The sequence below is a fragment of the Nipponia nippon genome, unplaced genomic scaffold (genome assembly GCF_047370975.1).
Source record: "Nipponia nippon isolate SJK-2023a ecotype South Korea unplaced genomic scaffold, ASM4737097v1 scaffold_60, whole genome shotgun sequence".
NCBI lineage: Eukaryota > Metazoa > Chordata > Aves > Pelecaniformes > Threskiornithidae > Nipponia > Nipponia nippon.
In genome coordinates, this window is record NW_028262381.1 from 166931 (window position 1) to 190876 (window position 23946).

At 52.9% G+C, this 23946-nt stretch overlaps 4 protein-coding genes across 4 annotated transcripts in view; all 4 read left to right on the top strand.

The window, feature by feature from the left end:
* The first annotated feature begins 966 nt into the window (after window positions 1-966).
* Window positions 967-1902, top strand: LOC148051281 (olfactory receptor 14A16-like). Its single transcript, XM_087738180.1, has one exon. The coding sequence runs from the start codon at window positions 967-969 to the stop codon at window positions 1900-1902; it is 936 nt and encodes a 311-aa protein (XP_087594306.1).
* A 1457-nt stretch (window positions 1903-3359) lies between these two features.
* On the top strand, window positions 3360-4325 carry LOC148051282 (olfactory receptor 14C36-like). The gene has a single exon (XM_087738191.1). The coding sequence runs from the start codon at window positions 3360-3362 to the stop codon at window positions 4323-4325; it is 966 nt and encodes a 321-aa protein (XP_087594317.1).
* Window positions 4326-11942: 7617 nt separating this feature from the next.
* On the top strand, window positions 11943-12872 carry LOC148051283 (olfactory receptor 14J1-like). Its single transcript, XM_087738190.1, has one exon. The coding sequence runs from the start codon at window positions 11943-11945 to the stop codon at window positions 12870-12872; it is 930 nt and encodes a 309-aa protein (XP_087594316.1).
* A 2920-nt stretch (window positions 12873-15792) lies between these two features.
* The window catches only part of LOC148051284 (ubiquitin carboxyl-terminal hydrolase 42-like), a 36046-nt gene continuing 27892 nt past the window's right edge, over window positions 15793-23946 (top strand). Inside the window, exons 1-2 of the mRNA XM_087738184.1 lie at window positions 15793-15851; window positions 16147-16244. Of these exons, the coding sequence (XP_087594310.1) occupies window positions 15793-15851; window positions 16147-16244 (157 nt within the window). The remainder of the gene's footprint in view (window positions 15852-16146; window positions 16245-23946) is intronic.

Below are 23946 nucleotides of genomic sequence, written 5' to 3' on the forward strand. Positions count from 1 at the left end.
TGTCTCAGCTTTCCTCTAATCTGTGGGGCTGTGGGCAATGCAGCCTATGGGGCTGGGGAAGGAGTCAATTTTCTCTTCATGAGATGCCAACATTAAGACAATTGGCTATCATCTCCTTAGGGTGTCCTTCCAAGCTGTGAGCTGCCTTCCAGCATGCAAACCTGTCCCATAGCACCTTTGTGTTCTCTGGAAGCCCCACGGAGAAATGCAGAGACTCTATGGCTGAGGAAATGCTGTTGGGTTGGTGAAAGGAGGCATGCGTGTCCTGGGCTAGAAGTGGGGTGCTGAGACCGTGAGAAAGGCTGACATATTTAGTAGTCTGCACTGGATCCCTCTGCTCTCAGCAGTGTCTGGCTGTGTAACATAAGAGTGTGCTTGCCCTCCGTCTCATGAAGGTGCAAGCCCAAGGCAGCTGGGGACAAGACGGAGGGTGTGACCAGATCCCCTCACTGCACTGAGCCACAGGCAGTCGTCTTGCCTCACAGGGCTCACTCTGTTCTCCGTGAGAGCAGCAGAAATGCTGAGGGTTCCTGACATCCCAGGACAATCCTCAGGGGGGATGTGGGGCGCTGTAGAAAACCTCAAACCTCTCAAACTGCCTTCTGCTATGCCAGTTCCTTGGCACTGGCAGTGCAGACGCTGACAGGCCCTTCTGTGTTAGGTGTGGCTTCATCTGACAAAGCTGAAGACCAGGACTGGCCCCTGCCCCCACCATTCCCATGACCCCACTGCTGCAGAGCAGGACTGACTCCTCAGCATCCAGTGGGCAAGGACCCTGCTCCTAATGGCACATTCTGCCAGCACCAACCAGAGCTCCAGTCACAAAGCTGAAGGAAGGTCTCCTGGAAAATGAAAAGGGGGTGTGTGCAGCATGAGCAGAGTCTATGGCTTTGATTTTGCTCAGAGAAGTCTCTGCTAACATACTGTGTTTTCTTCCTTGAATAGTCCACATGCCAAAGTGAAAAAATGTCCAACAGCAGCTCCATCACCCAGTTCCTCCTCCTGGAATTCACAGACACACGGGAGCTGCAGCTCTTGCACTTCTGGCTCTTCCTGGCCATCTACCTGGCTGCCCTCCTGGGCAACGGCCTCATCATCACCGCCATAGCCTGTGACCACCACCTCCACACCCCCATGTACTTCTTCCTCCTCAACCTCTCCCTCCTTGACCTGGCCTCCATCTCCACCACTCTCCCCAAGTCCATGGCCAATGCCCTGTGGGACACCAGGGCCATTTCCTACCAAGGATGTGCTGCCCAGATCTTTATGCTCGCCTTCTTGATTGCAGCAGAGTTTTCTCTCCTCGCTGTCATGGCCTATGACCGCTACGTGGCCATCTGCAAACCCCTGCACTACGGGACCCTCCTGAGCAGCAGAGCGTGTGTCCACATGGCAGCAGCTGCCTGGGGCACTGGGTTTCTCAACTCTCTCTTGCACACTGCCAATACATTTTCACTACCCCTCTGCCAAGGCAATGTCCTGGACCAGTTCTTCTGTGAGATCCCCCAGATCCTCAAGCTCTCCTGCTCAGGTGCCTACCTCAGGGAAGTTGGGCTTCTTGTGGTCAGTGCCTGTTTAGTCTTTGGGTGTTTTGTTTTCCTTGTGGTGTCCTGTGTGCAGATCTTCAGGGCTGTGCTGAGGATCCCCTCTGAGCAGGGACAGCACAAAGCCTTTTCCACATGCCTCCCTCACATGGCTGTGGTCTCCTTGTTTGTTAGCACTGGTATATTTGCCTACCTGAAGCCCCCTGCCACCTCCTCCCCATTCCTGGATGTGGTGGTGGCAGTGCTGTATTCGGTGGTGCCTCCAGCAGTGAACCCGCTCATCTACAGCATGAGGAACCAGGAGCTCAAGGATGCCCTATGGAAACTGGCCCAACGGATGCTGTTTCAGCAACAATAACCTGCCTCCCATTCTCTGCACATTTCTCAGAGTTTCTCTTAGGCCACGAGTCTGCTGTTTCCTCTTATCATAATCCTGATTATAGATAATTTGCCGGGTTCATACTTCTTGTCTTGAGGCTTGATCTTATTGTCTCTGACTCCTGCAGAGCACTGTATGATATGTGGCATGCCCAATAGCATCTCTTCAATAAAACAGAATCTCCCAGGTCCAGTGCCTGAAGGCTGGGTTCTTCCTCCAAAGCTGCTGCCAATAAAATGCCCAAGGAATTAGTGTTTTAAGGAGTCTGTTCTCATTCTCTTCTCAATATTTTGGGAGTTAATCTCATGGTCACATTGGGTTCCACTGGGCCTCTGGATTTAAAAGCTCTCTTCTTGGTGTCCAATGGGAGGGGAGATGGCCCATGAGCTCCCATTCTCTCCTCAGGTTTCTTCATGTATGAAAGGACTGATGGCAAATATGAGATTCTTGGGAAATGAATTTGGAGGGGTGAGGAGAGCCTTTGTCCCCACCTTACCTGGGGGCTCTGGGCACTGCAGTGTGTGGGGCTGGCAATGAGCTGACCCTCACCTAAGGACTCCCTGTCTTCCGGACTTCTGACTCTTTCCCTGGGGGTGCTGCTGGGATGCAGGCTGTCCTCCAGAAGGGCACAGCTCTCCCATAGGCTCTCTGTGTCCCATGGAGAAGACAACTCAGTGCTAAGGCCATGGCAATGTGGCTCATCATCTGTGTGGGCAGCTGCAATGAGCCCTGTGTGTCCGTGGCTGGGAGGGGAGAGCTGAGATCCTGCTCAGGTACGATGAGATGGTGGGGAGGGGTTTGGAGATCTGCACTTGGGAACTGGATTCCTCCGCTCTCAGAAGTTTCCAGTTTCTTCTCAGGGGAACATCTGGTCATCATCCTCCAGCTCAAAGAGCTGCAAGGAAAAGGCAGCTGAGACCAGGGCTGATGGACGGACCAGCTCTCCACACCCTGCACTAAGGGACAGTCCCTTTGCCTGTCAACACCCACAACATGTCACTTGGAGTACAGCAGAAGTGCCAAGGATTTCTGCTTTACAAGCACTTCTCAGTTGTGGTGTGGCAACTAGAACAAGATAAAAAAAACAAAATCCCTTCGGCTCTGCTCTGCAGTGGGGTGAAATGGGAGCAACAATGCTGAAAGCTCATTGATACCCAAAGTGGATTTAATCTGAGATCACCCCACGTTGCTATTACCTATTGCTGTAGGACAGGACTGACACCTCCAGAGCCCACAGCAGAGCCCCCTGCTCCACATGGCACCCTCAGCCAGCACCAACCAGAGCTCATGAAAGGGACCTGCCAAAGGTGTCCCTGAAAGGTGCAAGGCAGTCTGGGGTGTTTCCATGAGAACTGCAATAGGCTTTGCTCGGAGAACTCTACCCTAACTTCTCACTGCCTTTACCTCCTTGGGCAGGTCCCCATGCAGAGAGGCAGATGTCCAACAGCAGTTCCATCATTGAGTTCCTTCTCCTGGCATTTGCAGACACGCGGGAGCTGCAGCTCTTGCACTTCTGGCTCTTCCTGGCCATCTACCTGGCTGCCCTCCTGGGCAACGGCCTCATCATCACCGCCATAGCCTGCGACCACCGCCTCCACACCCCCATGTACTTCTTCCTCCTCAACCTCTCCCTCCTCGACCTGGCCTCCATCTCCACTACTCTCCCCAAGTCCATGGCCAATGCCCTGTGGGACACCAGGGCCATTTCCTATGCAGGATGTGCTGCCCAGCTCTTTCTATTTGTCTTTTTCATTTCAGCAGAGTATTGTCTTCTCACTGTCATGGCCTACGACCGCTATGTGGCCATCTGCAAACCCCTGCACTATGGGACTCTGCTGGGCAGCAGAGCTTGTGTCCACATGGCAGCAGCTGCCTGGGGCACTGGGTTTGTCAATGCTGTCTTGCACACTGCCAATACATTTTCCTTACCCCTCTGCCGAGGCAATGCCCTGGAGCAGTTCTTCTGTGAACTTCCCCAGATCCTCAAGCTCTCCTGCTCAGATGCCTACCTCAGGGAATTTAAACTTCTTGTGTTTAGTACTTTTGTCTTTTTGGAGTGTTTTGTTTTCATTGTGGCGTCCTATGTGCAGATCCTCAGGGCCGTGCTGAGGATCCCCTCTGAGCAGGGACGCCACAAAGCCTTTTCCACGTGCCTCCCTCACCTGGCCGTGGTCTCCCTGTTTCTGAGCACTGCCACATTTGCCTACCTGAAGCCCCCCTCCACCTCCTCCCCATCCCTGAATCGAGTGGTTGCTGCCCTGTACTCGGTGATGCCTCCAGCAGTGAACCCCCTCATCTACAGCAGGAGGAACCAGGAGCTCAAGGAAGCAGTGTGGAAACTGATGACTGGATGTTCTCCAGGAGCTACAGAGTGTCCATCTTCTTCAACAGATGACTCATAATGTAACTCATAACAGGCCCAGCCTTTCTTGATTAATTTTTGTTGTCATTATTGTTGTTGGGTAAGTTTTTCCTTTTCTTGCTTTTTTAACTTGTGATAATGTTGTCCACAAAGACATGTGGACACCCCACTTCTACTTCATTATCTTCCTCACTAGTGTGACCCACCGACTGTGTAAATAAGGAGCTATACTCCTTCTCTAATTAAACAAAATAAATGTACTTGCATTGATTTGTCTGTCTGAGACCCAAGCAACTAAAACTGAACCAAATATTCATCCTCATAGGTGAAGAAAGGGCAATGGGGCTGTCATGGTTTAACCCCAGCCAGCAACTGTGAACCACACAGCCGCTCACTCACTCCCCCAAGGTGGGATGGGGGAGAGAATCAGAAGAGTAAAAGGGACAAAACTCGTGAGGGTTAAGATAAGGACGGTTTAATAGGGAATGCAAAAGCCACGTGCACAAGCAAAGCAAAGCAAGGAATTCATTCACTACTTCCTATCGGCAGGCAGGTGTTCAGCCATCCCCATGAAAGCAGGGCTCCATCATGCGTAACGGTTACTAGGGAAGACAAACGCCATCACGCCGAACGTCCCCCCCTTCCTTCTTCTTCCCCCAGCTTTACATACTAAGCATGATGTCATATGGTATGGAATAGCCCTTTGGCCAGTCTGGGTCAGCGCCCCCCTGGCTGTGCCCCCTCCCAGCTTCTTGTGCACCTGGCAGAGCATGGGAAGCTGAAAAGTCCTTGACTGGTGTAAACTCTGCTCAGCAAGAATGAAAACATCAGTGTGTTATCAACATTATTCTCATCCTAAATCCAAAGCACAGCACTATACCAGCTACTAAGAAGAAAATTTACTCTATCCCAGCTGAAACCAGGACAGGGGCCATGATGGAGTCCCCCATACGTACAGAATGGGGAACGTTCCCAGCCCTTAGGCAAATCTCTTCCCTCTCTCTCTCATGACCTGCATAGTGTTTGTGCTTGAGAAAACCCTCATCATCATGCACGTGGTGGCAAACCAGCATCTGCACACCCCCATGGGCTTCTTCTTGGGCTATTTGTCTTCCCTGGAGATCTTCTACGACCCACCACCTGCCCCAGCTGATGGCCAGCTGTGTGACTGGGGACAGCACCATCTCTGCTCATCACGGTGCTAGTATTGTTTCCTGCACTTTTTGCATGTACCGAGTGTTTACTACCCGTGATCACACCCTACGATCAGTACTGGGCTGTGTGCCACGCCCTGCTCTCTACAAGACTCATGAACCGGCAGGTCTGTCTCCAGAGGGCAGCTGCCCCTTCGCTAGGGGCATTTCTGTCATCTACAGTCATAATTTCAGTCGTGTCCCAGATACAGTTGTGTGGCCCCAGTGGAGTGGGCCACTTCTGTGATTTCACCCCATTGCTGGAGCTCTCACACAATGACACTGCGACACTCGTGCTCTTTGCTGTCATAACCTGCTTTTTAGATCCCATCCTCCCCTTCCTGTTCACATGGTCATCCTGTGTGCATCAGAGATGCCTCCCTGGGGCAGCTCTCCCATCCAGCGTGGGCAGGCAGAAAGCCTTCTCCACCTGCTCCTCTCACCTCACTAGTGCCACTCTTTTCTATGACACCCTCATCCTTGGGGGTGTGATGCCCAGAACAGCCCTCCTGAGACAGTTTGACAAAACCCTTTTTCTCCACCATCCTCACATCCCTGTTCAATCCCTTCATCTACAGCCTGTGGACTAGAAAGTTTGGGGGACACTGAGAAAAATGCTCAGGGAAGCTGTGAGCTGCGCAGAGACCCCACTGGAGCTGTGGGCCTGCAGGAAGAAATCACTTCTGGCTCTCTTCTGAGCTAGGCCAGAGGACCTGGACTGGCATGTGCTGTGTCCTGGGCACTCCCCTGGAAGGGTGGGATATGAAGAAGGCTTCTGGTGTGGGAAGGAGCAGAGAGGTGCTGGTGGAGCTGGCTGGTGTCATCATGAGACCTCTCTCAAACATCTTGGAAGGGGCAGAGAGATCAGGGAGGCTGCAAGGTCCTCAGAAAAGGCAAATATCAAACCCATCCTCAAGAAGGGCAAGAAGGAGGATTGGGAGTGTTACAGGTTGGTCAGCTTCACCTCCGTCCCTGGGAAGGTGGCAGGGCAAATGCTCTTGCAGCTATCTCCCATCACTTGAAGGACAAGAAAAGGATTGCTGAACCCATGTGGGAGGGGAAAGAAGGGCATGCTGTGTACCTGGACTTTTGCAACTCCTTGGATGTGGTTTCCCGTGGTCTCCCTAGAGCGGATTGTTGACATCTGGACTGAAGAAGTGGATGCTGCGGTGGGTGGGAAGTTGGCTGGACGATCAGGAACAAATCTGTCAGTGGTACAAAGTCCTCCGAGGAGCCAGATACTAGCAGCATCCCTCAGGGATCAGCAAAATTTCTTAAAAAGTCATGAAAAGCTGGAAATGAAGACTTTTTCAGCTATTACCTAGATTTCTTTTTCTGAACTCCTGCCAGTACAGACTGAGACCAGTCCCAGTACAAACTGGAAGCCTTTAACCCCTCTCAGTACAGACTGACCCCCCTCCAAGCAGAAACTGCGTCCATTTAACCACTCCCAGTACAGACTGGGCCCTGTCACATTATAAACTGGATCCTGTTAACCCCTCATAGTACAGAATGGACCCCATCCGAGTCCAAACTGGTTCCTTTAACCCCTCCCAGTACAGACTGGGCCCCCTCCCAATACAAAGTGGATCCTTCAAACACCTCCCAGTACAGAATGGGGCCTCTCCCAGTGCAAACTGGACACATTTAATACCTGCCAGTACAGACTGGGCCCTGTTCCACTACAAACTGGATCCATTTAACGCCTCCCAGCACAGACTTTGCCCTGTCCCAGTGTAAACTGGAGCCCTTGGTCCCCTTCCCAGCACAGACTGGGCCTCATCCCAGTACAAACTGGATCCCTTTCACATTGCCCAGCTCAGACTGGGCCCTGTCCCAGGACAAACTGCATCCTTTTATCCTTTTCCATTACAGACTGGGCACGTCCTAGTACAAAATGGATCCCATGATCCCTTCCCAGTACAGGCTGTGTCCCGTCACAGTCCAGCCTAGATCCCTTTAACTCCTGCCAGTACAGCCTGGGCCCCATCCCAGTACAAACTGGATCCCCTGGCCCCATCCCAGTAGAGACTGGGCCCTGTCCCCTGTCCCTGTACAAACTGGATCTCTTTAACCTTATAGACTGGGTCTCATCCCTGTACAGACCCCTAACTGCCCCCCAGATCCCTAAGGGCCCCCATGGACCACTAAGTGCAACCTTGGCACCCCTAAGTGTGTCCGTTGTCCATACCCCTCCCTCCCTTCCCTCCAATATGCCATGCTCCATGTGTCCTCTGGCCCCAGCTGCAGCCCCGCTTCTTGACCTTCACCTTGCTGTGGGCCAGCCTCACCTCCCCCAGTGCCTTCAGCCCTTGGCTGAGACTCCCCCTCACCTCATCCAGCCTTCCTTGGAGGGAAGCCTCTGCCCAGGCCTTCACCTGAGCTTGGGTGGGCTCAAGGCTTGTCCTCCTCCGCTGGTGCCGGGTGGCCATTAGATCTTTAGAAGGTCTCAAGCTCAACCTTGGGTGTTGACTAAGAAGACAACCACTCCAGTGGAGACATCAGAAATCCTGCGATAGCTTCAAGGTCAAATCCAAGAGGAAGAAGAGAGGTTGTAGGTGCTGGAGATCATCTAGTCAAAGCCCACCTTAGAGTGGAGACCACCCCTGGAGATACCCAACGCACGAGCGGTGTCCCTCAGGGGTCCATACTGGGACCAGTACTGTTGAATATCTTTATCAAGGACATGAATAGTGCAACTGAGTGCAAGTTTTGAAATGCCACCAAGCTGAGTGGGGCAGGTGACACTCCCGAGGGACAGGGTGCCATCCAGAGGGACCTGAACAAGCTTGAGAAGGAGGCCCATGTGAACCTCGTGAGGTTCAACAAGGCCAAGTGCAAGGTCCTGCACCTGGGTCAGGGCAACCCCTGGTGTCAATACAGGCTGGGGGATGAAGGGATGGAGAGCAGCCCTGAGGAGAAGGACTTGGGGGCACTGGTAGATGAAAAGCTGGACATGAGCAGGCAATGTGCTCTCACAGTCCAGAAAGCCAACTGTATCCTGGGCTGCATGAAAAGAAGCGTGGCCAGCAGGTCGAGGGAGGGGATTCTGCCCCTCTACTCTGCTCTGGTGAGACCCTACATGGAGTACTGCGTCCAGCTCTGGAGTCCTCGGTACAGGGAGGACATGGACCTGTTGGAGTGGGTCCAGAAGAGGGGCACAAAAATGATCCGAGGGATGGAAAACCTCTGCTGTGAGGAAAGGCTGAAAGAGCTGGGGGTGTTCAGCCTGGAGAAGAGAAGGCTGCTGTAGGAGGGTAGATTTAGATTGAACACAAGGAAAAATTTTTCCCAATGAGGGGAGTGAAACACTTGAATGCGTTTCCCAGAGAGGTGGTAGATGCCGCATCCTTGGAAACATTCAAGGACAGGCTAGATGGGGCTCTGAGCAACCTGATCTGGTTGTAGAAGTCCCTGCCCATTGCAGGGGGTTTAACTAGACGACCACTAAAGATCCCTTCGCACCCAAACCATTCTATGATTCTATGATTCTATGATTCTATGAATGCTATGACCAGGACTAGAGGGGGCACTGCCTCCAGCCAGGTGGAGGAAAGGGACAACCGGGTTTACTGGATTGTATGGATTTGATGGCCTGGAACAGGAGACCCGCAGGATTATAAGGCTCTAATGCACACTGGTACACAATGTACCCTACTGCCATCAAGCTATAAAGGGGAAGAACCCTCTGGATTTCTGGAGTGACAGGGGGATGACCATGGCACTGTAGTAAAAGGAGTGCAGGTGCCTATTTGTAACAGACGCCATGACCGAAGCAAGAGCAATCCCACCTCCTGGGGGTTTGTGGCAGGCAAGGGAGGGAGCTGAGGTCCCTTCCAGCCCCGGCACTACAAATCCAGCATGAGATGCCTCCATTGCCTCAGCTGATTGCCTTCCCTCAGCGTGGCTGAAGGAGATGCCTCCCTGGCAGTGTCCAGGTGTCCTGCCTCATGATGGGCCAAGGCAGGGGGATTCTCAGACCTAACTGTGTCTGGGAGAGGAGAAAGGCCACTGCTGCAAAGAAACGTCTCTGCAGAGGTGAGACAGGCAACATCGGTGATTCCTTCAGTCTCTTCCCAAGCAGGTTCCTGGAGAGCCGCAGGGAGACCTGGAGGGAGCGCCGAGTGGGGTGGGGGGCAGAGAAAGTGACGTCTTGGGCAGGTGCCCTCCTCCGGGGCTGAGACAGGCTCCTGGGGTGGAGGGAGCTCCTGGGAAGCAGGCAGCAGTGCAGAGAGATAGCTCTGCCAAGGAGCAACTCCTCTGCCAAGCGCAGCAGGGCTCTGGGCAAAGGAGTAGGGCAGAGCGAGATTAAAGGCAGGCTGGAGTGGGAGGAGAGAGGAGCGCTGCAAGGGAAGAAACCTTTCCAGCCCTTGACACGGGAAGTCTCTTGGTGCAGGGCAATGCAGCTGCCGTTGCGGAAAGGGTCTCCGAAAGTGTTCATAGCCTCCAGGGTCTGTCAGGAGGCCTCCCAGCCCAGGGGCTCATGTTAGACAAGGGGGAAGGGGTGAAGGCAGGGTGTGCAGCCAGAGCTGCCCAGGGCATTTCAGAGGGGGCTTTTGCAGAGGAAGAGCAAGGCAGGGGATACCTTAAAGGTAAAGAGCTCTCCTGAGGCCATGCTTCCAGTTTCCTGCTGTTTCGGGACAAAGGGAAAAGGTGCTGCTGCATTTGGCGAGGGAGCCTGAGAGTCCTGAGCTGCCATGCTGAGAGATCAGTAGGTCTGGTAGGAGCCAAGGCAACTGCTTCCATCCCCTCCTCTACCTCCAGAGAGCACCAGCATCACCTTTGCTGGCCTCAGCAGGGTTTGTCTGACCTGCTCCTCACTGCCTGCAAACTGGGAGTACCTCTAGAGAGTGGCTGGAACCGGGAGGTTTCATCAGGTCAGAGCTGAGCAGACAGGAGTGGGTGATGGGGTTGGTGATCCCTGACAGGGAAAAACTGGAGGGCAGAGAAACATTTCCCAGCAGGGATAGCTCCAGGCAGCAGAGACATGGGCAGAGAGCTCTAGGAAACTCCAACCCCAAATGGCATGGGAGGCAGAATTTGGGAAGCTCCCTGTCATGCCCTCCAATGCAGACACCTTCCTCTGCACAAGACCCCTGCTCTCGTCTCCCACCCAGCACAGCCTCTGCCCTCAAGGCTGTGTGGTCCAGGGCAGGAGTTGCCTCCTCTGCAGCCAGAGCTCTGGCACAGCAGAGGGGCATCTCTCCTGACACGTGGCCGCTTCCCTCTGCAGGGCAAAGGGGCTGAGAGCGACTGCCCTGCGCTTTTGCTAACTGGGAGGTGCTGTGCTCTGCTGGGTAAGGAGAAGGCTTTCCTGAGTGCCCGGCCGCCTCTCCTCTCCTTGCTTCCTTTAGGAGGAGAGTCACAGCGTTCTTCTTTGTTCCTCCCCCTGCTTGTGCTGCTCTTCTTCCTGCTCGTGGGGTCCCTGGCAGTAACGGTGGTGGTGTGGGGCAAGGGGTGGGGGTGTGGAGTGCCTGCTCTGGCCCTGACCTGGAGGGCGCTGCCCTGGAGGTGTTTCCATGGGACCAAGGTGCCCAAGCCCTCTCTTCATTTTCCAGGCTCCAGACACTGCACTCAGTGCTTGGGCAATGAGGCACTGCTTCCCTTAGCAGACCTCACCTTAAGACACCTGATTATGCTGGACAGGGAGTCCTGCGGGGCTGTGAGCATCCCTCCAGCAGGACACAGCTCTCCTGCAGGACCTAGGAGATGTCTGAGAGCACCCGATCTGCCCATGCCAATCAGCATCCTTGCCCTGTCCTCTTCCTCATACTCCGCAGAGCTGTGCTGGAAAGGAGAGGTGTTTTGAACTCTGCACCTGGAACAGGACCCCTCTGCTCCCAGGACACTCCAGTGCCTTTTCCAGAGCAACGTCTGGGTGCAGTCGTCCTGCAGCTGAGAGCGGTGCAAGCCCAGAGCAGCTGGGCACCAGGCTGATGGACAGAGCAGCCCTCCTGCATGGGAGCACTGACGAAGGTTTGCACTGAGAGCAACGGGGCAATGGGGGAATGTGACCCCTTCCAAGACCATTTCCCAAGTGGGATGGGCGTGTCTGAATACTAAAACACAGTATAACGCAACATATTTGCTGCACCTCATCTCCCACCTTCCTCTGGGGAAGAAAGCGTCCTTCTGGGCTTTTTGCCCTCCGCTCTAGTGCAGCACAGGGAACTCCTCCCCAGGAAGCCTCCCTCCAAACACCCGGGGCTGTTGCTGCCTCCATGGGTCCTTGCTGGAAAGCAGGGCTGACCCTTCCGGAGCCCCTGGGGAGAGGGCACGGCTCTGCACAGCACACTCAGCCAGCACAAACCAGAGCTGAAGCCTCGGAGCTCTGTAACAGTCCCCCAGGAAAGAAAAACACCCTTAGGTATTGCACAATGAATGAATGAAATTTGGCTCAGAGAAGCTTCTCTGAATTTTTCTTTTTTATCTCCTTTGGCAGTTTCCATGCCCAGAAGCAGCAGATGTCCAATGGCAGCTCCATGAACAAGTTCCTCCTCCTGGCATTCGCAGACACGCGGGAGCTGCGGCTCTTGCACTTCTGCCTCTTCCTGGGCATCTACCTGGCTGCCCTCCTGGGCAACGGCCTCATCATCACTGCCATAGCCTGCGACCACCGCCTCCACACCCCCATGTACTTCTTCCTCCTCAACCTCTCCCTCCTCGACCTGGGCTCCATCTCCACCACTCTCCCCAAAGCCATGGCCAATTCCCTGTGGGACACCAGGGCCATCTCCTACTTGGGATGTGCTGCCCAGATCTTTATGCTCGCCTTCTTGATTGCAGCAGAGTTTTCTCTCCTCGCTGTCATGGCCTATGACCGCTACGTGGCCATCTGCAAACCCCTGCATTACAGGACCCTGCTGGGCAGCAGAGCTTGTGTCCACATGGCAGCAGCTGCCTGGGGCAGTGGCTTTCTCAATGCTCTCCTGCACACTGCCAATACATTTTCACTACCCCTCTGCCAAGGCAATGTCCTGGACCAGTTCTTCTGTGAAATCCCCCAGATCTTCAAGCTCTCCTGCTCAGATGCCTACCTCAGGGAGGTTGGGCTTCTTGTGGTTACTGCCTGTTTAGTCTTTGGGTGTTTTGTTTTCCTTGTGGTGTCCTATGTGCAGATCTTCAGGGCCGTGCTGAGGATCCCCTCTGAGCAGGGACGGCACAAAGCCTTTTCCACGTGTCTCCCTCACCTGGCTGTGGTCTCCCTGTTCCTCAGCACTGCCATGTTTGCCTACCTGAAGTCCCCCTCCATCTCCTCCCCATTTGTAGACCTACTGATGGCAGTGCTCTACTCTGTGGTGCCTCCAGCAGTGAACCCCCTCATCTACAGCATGAGGAACCAGGAGCTCAAGGATGCCCTATGGAAACTGGCCCAATGGACAGTGTTTCATTAACAATAATGACCCTTCCCTTTTCTGCACATTTCTCAGAGTTTATCTGAGGCCACATGTCTGCCTTTTTATCTTATTATAATCCTGTTTATAGGTAATTTGTTGGGCTTATACTACTTCTCTTGAGGCTTGATCTTATTCTGTCTTGTCCTTTTAACACACTGTATCACATGTAGCCTGTCAGATGGTAGCTCTTCAATACACAGGAATCTCCCAGGTCCAGTACGTGAAGGCTGGGCTCTTCCTCCAAAGTTGCTGCCAAGAAATTCTCTGAAAAATTAGTCTTTTCAAGAGTCTGTTCTCCTTTTGTTCTCAGTGTTTTTGGAGTTAAGCTCATGGTCGCATTGTGTTCCATGGGACAAAATGTTCTGGATTTAAAAGCTTTGTTCTTGGTGTCCAGTGGCAGGGCAGATGGTCCATGAGCTCCCCATTCTCTCCTCAGGTTTCCTCATGTATGACAGGACTGATGGCATATACCAGACTCTCTGGAAATGAATTTGGAGGGGTGAGGAGAGGAAAGGATGGGGACTCCCCACGTGCCCTGGGGTTGGAATGAATGGAGGCTCAGAAGGTGAAATACCTGCAATGGTTAAGTCCTCCAAAATTACAGCACTATATCGCTGTATCCACGAACAAGGACTCTCTAGTGCCACAGGAGTCAGTGGGGACCCAGCAGGAACAGGGAGGGGAGCCTGGAGAGATGCAGGAGCTGCCTGAGGAGGCCCAGGGCCAGGACTGTCATGCCATCCTGGGGAGTGGGGCTGGTGGGAGCAGAGGAGGGGACAAATTCAGTCAGGATTTGGCATCACCTACAGTATGAATTCAGGAGAGCCAGAGAGTGCCTGGCCTCCATTTTCTCATGCCCTTGAGGTCAGCACCATCCCTGGGGCTGATGGGGAGACTGAACCCCCTCCGCTCTGCCCCCCAGAAGCTGCTGTGCCCTTCAGAGGGGCTGGGGCTGTGGGGTGAGTGCCCAGAGCTCTGCAGCACCCTGCGGTGGGCACTGCCATGGGGCCAGCCCAGACTGGGCTGCTCTGCTGGGTTGGACTGGGGAGAGGGCAGGGGAGGTGGGGAGAGCTGGGGAGGGGCTGGGCCTGGAAGTGCCCAGGAGAGGAAAGCACCAGTGTAGAGCTAAGCTGTGTGAGTGTGCAGGGTGGGGGCAGCCAGCAGGGTGCTGCCAGTGCAGAGTCAGGCATCATGGTGAAGGAAGCAAGGCACCGAAGGTGCAGAAGAGAGGGGCCAGGTCTGTGCCATGTTCCCTGGACATCCTGGGGAAGCTGCCCAGGGAAAACTGTCCCAGATCAGTCCCGCACACTGGCCATTTCCATCTCTGGCCATGAACCACAGCCCAGAGAAGGGACCTTTGCTGCATTGTCACCTCTGTCCTCCTCCGGGGCTCTGTGATACCTAACTCCAACACCAGTAGTAATAAAAAAGGGAACTTTCCTACTGACACTTATCACACACCAAGTCCCACAGCTCTTGCCACAGCTGGTCTCTCAGCCAAGCCAGTTCTCACACGCCTCCAGCTAGATCAGGTGCCCATGGCCTTGTCTCAACAAATGTTAAAAAATCCATTGACTGACATCCCACCAACTGGCCTGCATCCTTGCTCCAGGGTTTCACTCTGAGGGATTTCGCAAAAACCCAGCTCTCTCAGCCTCTCCTTCTCCATAATGTGCTCCAGGCCCCAACCAGTCTATCCCAGGTGCAGGACCTGCCTGGCCTTTGTCCTTCTTCTATTTCATGAAGGTCCCCACAGGACAGTCCTCCCACCTCTCAGGTTTCCCCTGAAAGGCATCCCTAAGGCACAGGAATGGTCCTCTCATTTTAGTAACATTGAAAAACGTGGTGAGAGTTCCCTCCTCTGGGTCTTGGATACGGGTGTTAAACTGCACAGGGCTCAGGAGAGTCCCCTGTGCCACCTCACCAAACCCCACTATGTCCCCTGGCCTCCAGGTAGAGTCTGGCCCCTTCACCACTGCTCTCTCAGCCTCGTCATCCAAGCAGTGTTTTGCCCATCTGTTTGTCTGTCCATCCAGACTGTGATGGCCTAACTTGGGTACAAGAACATTGAGGGAGACTTTGCCAAAAGGCTTGCTGAAGTGGAGGTAAATGACATCACCTGTTGTCCCCTCATGCACAAACGCAGCTACTTCATCATGAAGGCAACCAGGTTGGTGAGGCATGATTTACCCTTGGGAAGTCCACGACGATGCTCTTCTCTTTTGGGTGCCCAGGAATGTCACCCAAAAGCACTCATTCAATGGTTTACTCCTCACCAAAGTGAGCTTCTACAGCCTGGGGTTCCCTGGGTTGCACTTTTGGCCTCTTTCAAAGACAGGTGCACCATTTGCTTGTCCTCACTCACAAGAGACCTCTACCAATCCCATGACCTTTCAAAAGGCATATTTGAAAGAAATATTGATCTCCACCTGTAACTTCAGCATCACTCCTCTGCCTGTTATACGGAGTATTTCATTTCTCTAATCTTTCATATATTTGCACCTGTCCTGATATGAGGACCATTTCATCTTTGCAGATACAGACTCTCTAAACAAAGGCCAGTTCCATTAGTCTCTAATTTTCCCCTCCCATTATTCTTTGTTCATTCAGATACCTCTCACCTACCCAGCTGCTGCTTTGAGCTTCAGGGAGTTCAAAGCTTGCCTGTCTTTCAATAGTCTCATTGTCTCTTTACCTGACACTTTAGTTGTTTTTATATCTATCTTTTTGTACCTATCTATCTAAAACATTTCTCATAAGATTATCCCTTGTAGAAAGGCAGCCTCCTTAGAGACAGCTTGTACTTAGCCTGTGCTTACAGAGTGTGTTTTATTGTTTATGAAAACTGACCATGCTTTGCTTTGCTTTGCTTGCAAATAGGAAAAATCCTTATGTGGCCTGCGTGCAGCCAGTTGTGATGGATGCACTCGACCTCTTAACCAAACTAGCAGTAGTTTGGTACAGGCTTCAGAAGAGGTAAAGGCGTGAGCCGTAGCCAGGCCATGAACTCTAGGTTCTATCTGTTCTCTGAAAACCCACAAAGGAGCCGAGTGGTACATGATGTGTATGAGCTTGGAACACCAATCATGCGACTGACACGGGAATAGTGGGTGGCTATTCCAAGACTCAGTTATCAAGGAACAAAGAAACTGGGGGGTACAAGGAGCCTCCTGCATACCTTTCCTATCGCATGTAATTTGACTGCAAGCCAACCACTTTATCCGATAAATACGACAGCCTCAGTGAGCCGCCTTTGAGCTCTCCCTGCTAGGCAGCGTGGGTGCCTGGCGGTGATCTCCCCTTGCGCTGGGACACCTCTCAAGGTTGCTCCTCGAGGCAGACAGACCTTTTACCAACAACAGATCTTTGGTAAGAGACTGATATCCTGCATAACCGTGTAGCATGGTAACTTTGATTTTGTCTTGGCAACTTTGATTGCATGCTGAATTGACAAATTTTGCCTATATAAGCTCTTAGACATAAATTGTTGTCCAAGTCCGAGACTAAGATTGGACCTAGCCGCACCTAAGCTCCATCAGCAGTTTAGAAAGCAAGGAGGTCTACTCTGAACCTCGTGACTCAACGGGAGGGTCCTCCTTACCCTTTTGTATCCCTGGTCTCTCTGTGAAGCATTTGAACTCGAGTGTAACTCAATTTTCCTTTGTGTGTTTCTTCCATGCAGTAATTAGTAGAGTAAACCTTGTCATCAAACTTATTGAACCTTGAGCAACCACTCTTGAACTTTGTTAAATTCCATCAAATTCATTGAACTCTGTCAAAATTATTATTCTACCTGAATAAAACTTATGCCATAGGAGCCAGTGGGGTTCCCATTTTGAAAGGAGGATGGAGAAACCGGAGAAGGTCCAGAGGAGGTCGGTCATGATGGGCTTTGGGGCCTAAAGCACATGAGCTGTGTGGAGAGGTGGAGGCACCTGGGCCTCTTTAGTCTGCTGAAGGAGAGGCACAGGGCAGTCTAAAAGCAGGTGACACCTACCTGGAGAGGTGGTGGAGCCAAGCTCTTCTGCGGTGTCAGATGGTACGACAGAGGCAACAGCCACCAAGTTCCTCCCGGGAGCTTCACACCGGGCCTTAGGAAACACTGACAAGGCAGGTGGTGCTGCCCTGCAGCAGGACACCCAGAGAGCATCTTTATTTCCATGTTTGGAGGTTTTTCAGGTTTCAGCTCCACAAAGCCACAGCCAGCTTGGCCCTTGGGTTGGTGATACCCCGCCCTTTGGTGGGAGGCCACCATTGCAGACATGGAGACAAGGCACCTGGCCAGCTCCTTGAACCCAGGAATCGGTATGCCATGCCACCTGGGATTCCTGGGAACAGCTACGCTTTTGTCCACAGAAGCGTGATTCCTCTTCATGTGTCCTGGCCAATCTCCTGACCCATGCGGTGCCTTAGGCTCTGAAGAGAACCAAAACCAACTTGATGACTAGGTTAGTTTCATTTTACATGCTGAAACGCAGGGCAGACGCAGGGAGCTCAGAGCTTCCAGGCTCCCTGCTGCACAGTTAGGACTTCAGAGACTGGAAAGGCAGGTAACGGTGTCGTGGCGGTGTGCTCCACATCAAGGTTGTGCCTTCCTTTGTGCCTTTTCACTAACCTGGGATCTGTCCCTTGGATGCCTTTGGCTAAAACCAAAACAACTCCCCCATTCCACCTCCCCGTCCTGATGGAAACTGTGAGAAACAGATGGAGCAGAGATGATTTAAGGGCAATTCTGCCTAAGAGCTGTAAGCATTAAATAATAACAAAGAGTTAGCAGCGAGAGAAAAAGCATTGTTCTAAGACTTGCATGCCAGAGGCTAATCACGGAGAACTTGTAGCTATTTTGTCAAGTAAAGATGAAATGGAAGAGCTTCAGTTCATCATCAAGAATACGAAGGAGTTCCCTTACAGCACTGTCCTGTTACTGCTGTTAGGGACAGTACCACTAATTCCAAAACATCCTTGAGAGCTTCTTTATTTTTCCTCGTCTCCAAAGCTCAGGCTGCTCAGACCTGGGAAGTACTCCCTCAAATCTCTGCAAACCCAGTCTCTCCAACATCCTCTCATCCACACTCTTTTACCCCAGGACACTTTTCCCCATCACGTCAGCACACTGCCTGGTCTCTATTTTTTCTCTGGATGAAGCCAGGGTACTGCCTTGGTAAGCCTTCCCTACAGAAGTCGTCTCTCCCTGCTGATCCCACTTGTGTCACCTGGTGCTAGGTACAGCTCCATTTTCCTTCTGCAGAGCTCCATGGCATGGACAGTTTTCCTGTTTCTTCCATGAGAAAAGGTGACAAGCAGGAGAGACTCCGTGCCAGGAAGTCCCAGCCTTGGGTGTTGCTCACCTGGTTCTTACTGGCATCTCTGTTGGCATATCTGGTACTTCTCTGTGGCTAATCTTTCTGCACAGAAGATCCTAAAAAGACAAAGATTTCATAACGGATGGTCGTAAAAGCCCTGTTCTAGACAACAAAGTTTGCCATGGGCTCTGGAGGGAGCCAGGAAGATAGTTAACAAGCACCAGGAAGATCCAGGAAGCTTAAGGTCACTTCTGAAGAGTGAGTGGCTGTAAGCAACACTGACTGGCTGTGCGTAGGTCTCAGCGAGAGGGTGGAGGGATGTCAGTGAGAAACAAGGAGGTGGCTGATGGCTTTAGTGAATCCTTAAGCATATCTAAGCCCAGAAATGGAAAGCGGTTGATGTGTGTGGATGGGGAAGAGGAGGAGGTTTGTCCTGGGAAGATGTCAGGAGGGAAGACCCCTCTTCTGCAAATCAGGGATGACAGACATTTCCATGTGGTATGCATCCCCTAGGAGAAAGGGAATGCCCGCTGCTGAGGATGGCTGTGCTCAGTCATGCACCGTGAGCTGACCATGCTCCCTTTACCTCCTTCACTTCCCACACTTGGATGGAGCTCAGGAAACATGGATGAGCGTGGAGGATGCACAGACCTCCTGGGCTGAGGTCCTGTCACTGCAGGGGAAGAGGGAAGGGTTTGTGAGACACATGGTAGTGCAGGGAGAGAGCAGAGCATGTAGGATTCAAGCGAGTCTGGGGCTAGGACATCTTGGGTGCTAGAGGAACGTGAACAGGGCTTTGAAAGAAGCCAGATGGGTTGTGGGGAACTCAGAGACATTGGCAAATCCTCAGAAAACTACACCTTTGTGTTTGAAGAACAGTGAGGACACAGAGTTATCAGTGAACCTTGGGATATCATGGGGTCAGAGTGAGCTGGGGAAGCAGAGGTGGTGGTTAAAATCTGCAGAGAAACGGGCACAGACAGAGGACAGTGTAGGACAGCCTGTGGTGGGGAAAGCCAAGGGCTTTGGTAGGGCTGGGACCCAGAACTGAGGTCCTTGTTCTCTTGGCTAGGGCTGCTGACTCTTGGGCTGAGGCCCATGTGAGGACACCAGTTCCTTGCAACCCCCGTACTTTGTTGCCTCCTCACCCCTGACAGAGCCTGGGGAGGTGTCTTAGCACTGACCTGCACTCAGCATCACAAACCCTCCCATCTCTCTGCCCCTAGCAAGAGCCCTGAGACACCCATGAAGGAAAGGATCCCCATTCCTAGGGTCCTGGGGTCAGGGCTTGTCCATCCTCCTTAATGAAACACGCCAAGGGCTTTCACAGCCCCCTCCACTTGGCTTTCTGCATGTGTCACTCTCACTAGTTACCATGCTGTCATGCACAAGGGTTGCAGGCTGTGAGGAGGGTCCAGTCTGAACATGACGTCATTCACCATTGAACCTGGAACCTAGGATGTTTCAGGCCTAAGAGGCAATAGCACACCACGAGGAGAGGCTGGCTCTGGGGATGCCATGCTTGGGGCTAACCCACATGCAGAGAGGGAATTCATGACTGCAAGAGTCGCGGGAGCTATCATCAGAGACAACAGAATCACCGAACCATTCAGGTTGGATGGGACCTTGGGAGGTCTTTAGACTAACCTCCTGCTCACCTTGGGATGAACAATGAATTCCCATTAACTTCCTACGGGCTTCTGTCCAAGAGTGTCCTGAAAATGACTAAGATCTTTGGTGGACTCCTAGAGACCTTCTGAGGAAGCTGAGGGTGCCTTTTGCTGCCTGGTAAGGATGGCTACAGGATTCCTTGACTCCAACAAGCTGCTACTAACCTCGAGCATCTTCTAACGAGCACTGGCCCCTGTCCTTGATCAAAAGGTGCAGTCTTGAGAGGCTGCTAAAGTTTTTCCAAACCTTGGACTATTGCCCCGTGCTGCTCTTCCCTGTAGGCACCAATGACACAGCCAAACCTGCAAAGGATTGAGTGTGACTGCATGGCTCTGGGGGTGATGGGCATGGTGGCACGGGCAGTGTTCTCCTCAGTCCTGCTGGGGAGGGGGAGAGGCTTGAGGACTGGACAGATCCTGTGGGTCAGCAATTGGTTGCACAGCTAGTACCAGCAACAGGGGTTTAGTTTCTGTGACCAGGAGACCCTCTCTGAGGACCACTGACTGCTGTCAGTGGTGTCTACGCTGCTCCTGAGGGTGTTCGGCAGAGATGAAGCTGATCTCCAGCAAGAACAAGGTGCTGCTGACAGGCACACTGTGAACATTGCTGCTCTGTTCCTTGCCTGTACCATCAAGGGGGTGAGTAAAGGGTGGCGGAGAGGAAAACCAGCAGCTTGAGAGTGTAGGCAGATGAGTGGAGACCCCAGTGCGATGTGCTTCCTATTCCTGCACTGTCCTACATCTACTGGCTAGAGCAGGGACAGACCTTGCTGCAGGGCAGTGGTGGCAATCGGTGGCTTGCGCAAAGGCAGTGCTGTCTGGGCTGTGTGTCACACACATGCTTTGAAGGGGGGCAGCTTTCCTGTGCAGGACCAGTGCTGTCCCTGCCAGCTGCATGTAGCTGTGTGTGAAAGCCTTGGCACCTCACATAACACTACAGGCCTTTCTTTGGCCATTAAATTGAGTAACCGTCCTGAAATCTGTTAGGCAATGTGGGGATGAAACGAGACAACTCTCATGATAGTCAGGAGAGCTCTAGGAAGTACAGCTGATGGAGATCAGAGAGAGAGAGACTGAGCTCTCCCTGTGGTTCATGAGTCCATTTGATCAGCTGAATCCCTGTGCAGGCTGTCCAGAAAATAACAAATAGAGAAAGATTCTCTTGTCCTAAACGTGTGCATCTGCTGCCATCTCAGCTGTTCAAAGGAAATCATCCTCCTGCTCAGAAATGATGCCTCAGATACCACCTTCTCAGAGCGGATACATTAGAACATGTAGTTACCTCCATGTCTCTTGGACCAGCTCTGGCACCTCAAATGTCACCAGGTGTTTGCATCTGAACACCTCACTCCTGGCCTCCATCTCCAGTAATTATCACGGGAGCTGAGACAAGTGGCTCCCAAGCAGCAGGTGCCTGTTTTGTGCCCATCTGAACTAAGGCAAGGGGAACCCCATCACCTGTGCGTTTGTGGCAGGCATGGGAGGGAGCTGCGTCCCCTTCTAGCCCCAGGACTACAGACCCAGAATGAGATGCCTCAACTGACTGAGCTGAATCGCTTCCATCAGCAGGAGGGATAAAAGAGATTACACCCTGTCCTTGTCTGTGTGTCCTGCCTAATGCTGGGACAAGAAAATAGGATTCTGAAGCCTCATTGTTCTTCTGATACATGAAATGACAGTGCTGGAAAGAAGTGTCTCTCCCCAGCTGAGAGGGGGAACATCAGTGATTCCTTCAGCCTGTTTCACAGCAGGTTCCCCTGGAGCCCCAGGGACACCTGGAGGGAGCCCAGAGGGGCAGAGAAAGTGCTGCCTTGGGCTGGGCCTCTGCTGCTGAGCTGGGCTGGGCTCCTGGGCTGGAGGGAGCTGCTGGCAAGTGGGCAGCCCTGCAGAGAGACAGCTCTGCCCAGGAGCAGCTCCTCTGCAAAGCACAGCAGGGCTGAGGGCACTGCCTGCAGGCACCGAGGGGAGAGGAGCCAGGCAGAGAGAGGTGTTAAAGGCAGTCAGCACTGTGAGAGCTCACTAGGAGTGAAATCTTCACAGCCCTTGACACGGTAAGTCTCTGGCTGTAGGAATCTCCTAAAGCTGGTACCTCCCACAGTTGACAGGATCTGTCAGGTTGACTTACAGTATCCCTGTTGTAGAGGAGAAGAACATGCTCCAGAGCAGGGCTTCCCTGCTGCACTGTCAGAGGGACAGGACACGATTGCTGCCTTTTCATGGGGACAACTGCAGGGTGTGAAGCTGGGTGTACAGCCATGGGTTCCCAGGGCTGTCTTTCAGAGAAGGGTCCCTGCACCCCAGGGGGCTGTGTCCTGGGGCAGGGACTCTGCTGCCTGCCAGGGTCAGCACTCAGCCTGCCCAGGGAGCTGCCCACGATGCTGCAGGGACAAGCTGTGGGTGGAAGGAGTGACCCCTGGCAGGGCAGGGTGCTTCTGCTGTTGAGAGGGTGCTATGTGGGTCGGGGCCGCTCACAGCTCCAGATCACCACTAGGAAACTCCAAGGGGATGTTTCAAGGGGAAGTTCAAGGCAGGGTTTACCATAAAGATAAGGAGATTTCCCGAGTCTGTGTTTTCAGTTTCGTACTGTGAGGGCAGGGGAGAGAAGAGGGGCAGTGGGGGAGCGAAAGAGAAAAGGACCTGTCAAGTTTGAACAAGCCATTGAGACTCCTGAGCTGCAACTTGGAATGGTCAGGAGGTCTGCTAATAGCCTCCTAAAGTGCCTTCAGCTGCTCTTCTGCCTATGGACAGCTCCAGCATCACGTCTGCTGGACCCATCAGGGTTGTTCTGAACTTTTGACACTCCCAACAGGAACATGTGCCCAGCCAGTCCCTGCAAACAGAAGGGATGCCATCTTTAGGGCACTTGGCTGTCTATTTGAGTTGTTCTTCCAAGCCTTGAACTGCCCTCAAGGATGCAAAGCTGTCCCATAGCACTTCTCTTTTCTCTGAAAGCCCCATGGAGAACACAGAGAATCTACGACCGAGGAAATGCTGTCGGGTTGGTGAAATGAGGCATGTGTGTCCTTGGCTAGAAGGGGGGTTCTGAGACCTTGAGAACAAGTGAGGCATTTAGTGGTCTGCAGTGAATCCCGCTGCTCTCAGCAGTGTCTGGTGGTCTTCAGGGCACCATGGGAGTGTGGTCATTCTCCATCTCGAAAGGTGCAAGCCCAGGGCAGCTGGGAACAAGGCAGAGGGACAGACCAGCTCCCTTCGCTCTGCTCTAAGCCACAGGCAATCCTCCTGCCTCTCAGGACTCCCTCTGTTCTCCCTGAGGGCAGCAGAAATTCTGAGGTTTCTGACATCCAAGAACACTCCTCAGGGGAAACGGAGGGAAACTTTAAGAATAAACTCTGAAATTGCCCTCTACCATTCTGCTTCCTTCCCACAGGGAGTGCAGGTGCTGACAGGCCCTTCTGCGTTAAGAGCAGTTTCATCTGACAAAGTCCAACACCAGGACTGGGTCCTTCCCCCACCTCTCCCATGAACCCACTCCTGCAGAGTAGGGCTGACTCCTCGGCAGGCAGCAGGCAGAGCCCATATTTCTCATGGCACATTCAGCCAGCACCAAGCAGGGTTTCAGAAACGGAGCTGAAGGAAGTTCCCATAGAAAAGTAAAAAGGGGGTGGGTGTAGAAAGGGGAGCATCTAGGAGAAATGGCTTTTGTTTTGTTTAGAGAAGTCTCCCCTAACTTCTCACTGCATTTTCCTCCTTGGACAGTCACTCATGACCAGAGGCAGCAGATGTCCAACGCCAGCTTCATTACCGAGTTCCTCCTCCGGGTTTTCGCAGACACGCGGGAGCTGCAGCTCCTGACCTTCTGGCTCTTCCTGGCCATCTACCTGGCTGCCCTCCTGGGCAACGGCCTCATCATCACCGCCGTAGCCTGCAAACACCACCTCCACACGCCCATGTACTTCTTCCTTCTCAACCTCTCCCTCCTCGACCTGGGTTCCATCTCCACCATTCTCCCCAAAGCCATGGCCAATGCACTGTGGGACACCAGGGCCATCTCCTACCTGGGATGTGCTGCACAGGTCTTTTTTTTCTTTTTCTGTGCTACAGCAGAGTTTTATCTCCTCACAGTCATGGCCTATGACC

Excerpts from the sequence above, each read along its gene's own strand:
- LOC148051281 (XM_087738180.1), top strand. The coding sequence starts at position 967 with ATGTCCAACAGCAGCTCCATCACCCAGTTCCTCCTCCTGGAATTCACA.
- LOC148051282 (XM_087738191.1), top strand. The coding sequence starts at position 3,360 with ATGTCCAACAGCAGTTCCATCATTGAGTTCCTTCTCCTGGCATTTGCA.
- LOC148051283 (XM_087738190.1), top strand. The coding sequence starts at position 11,943 with ATGTCCAATGGCAGCTCCATGAACAAGTTCCTCCTCCTGGCATTCGCA.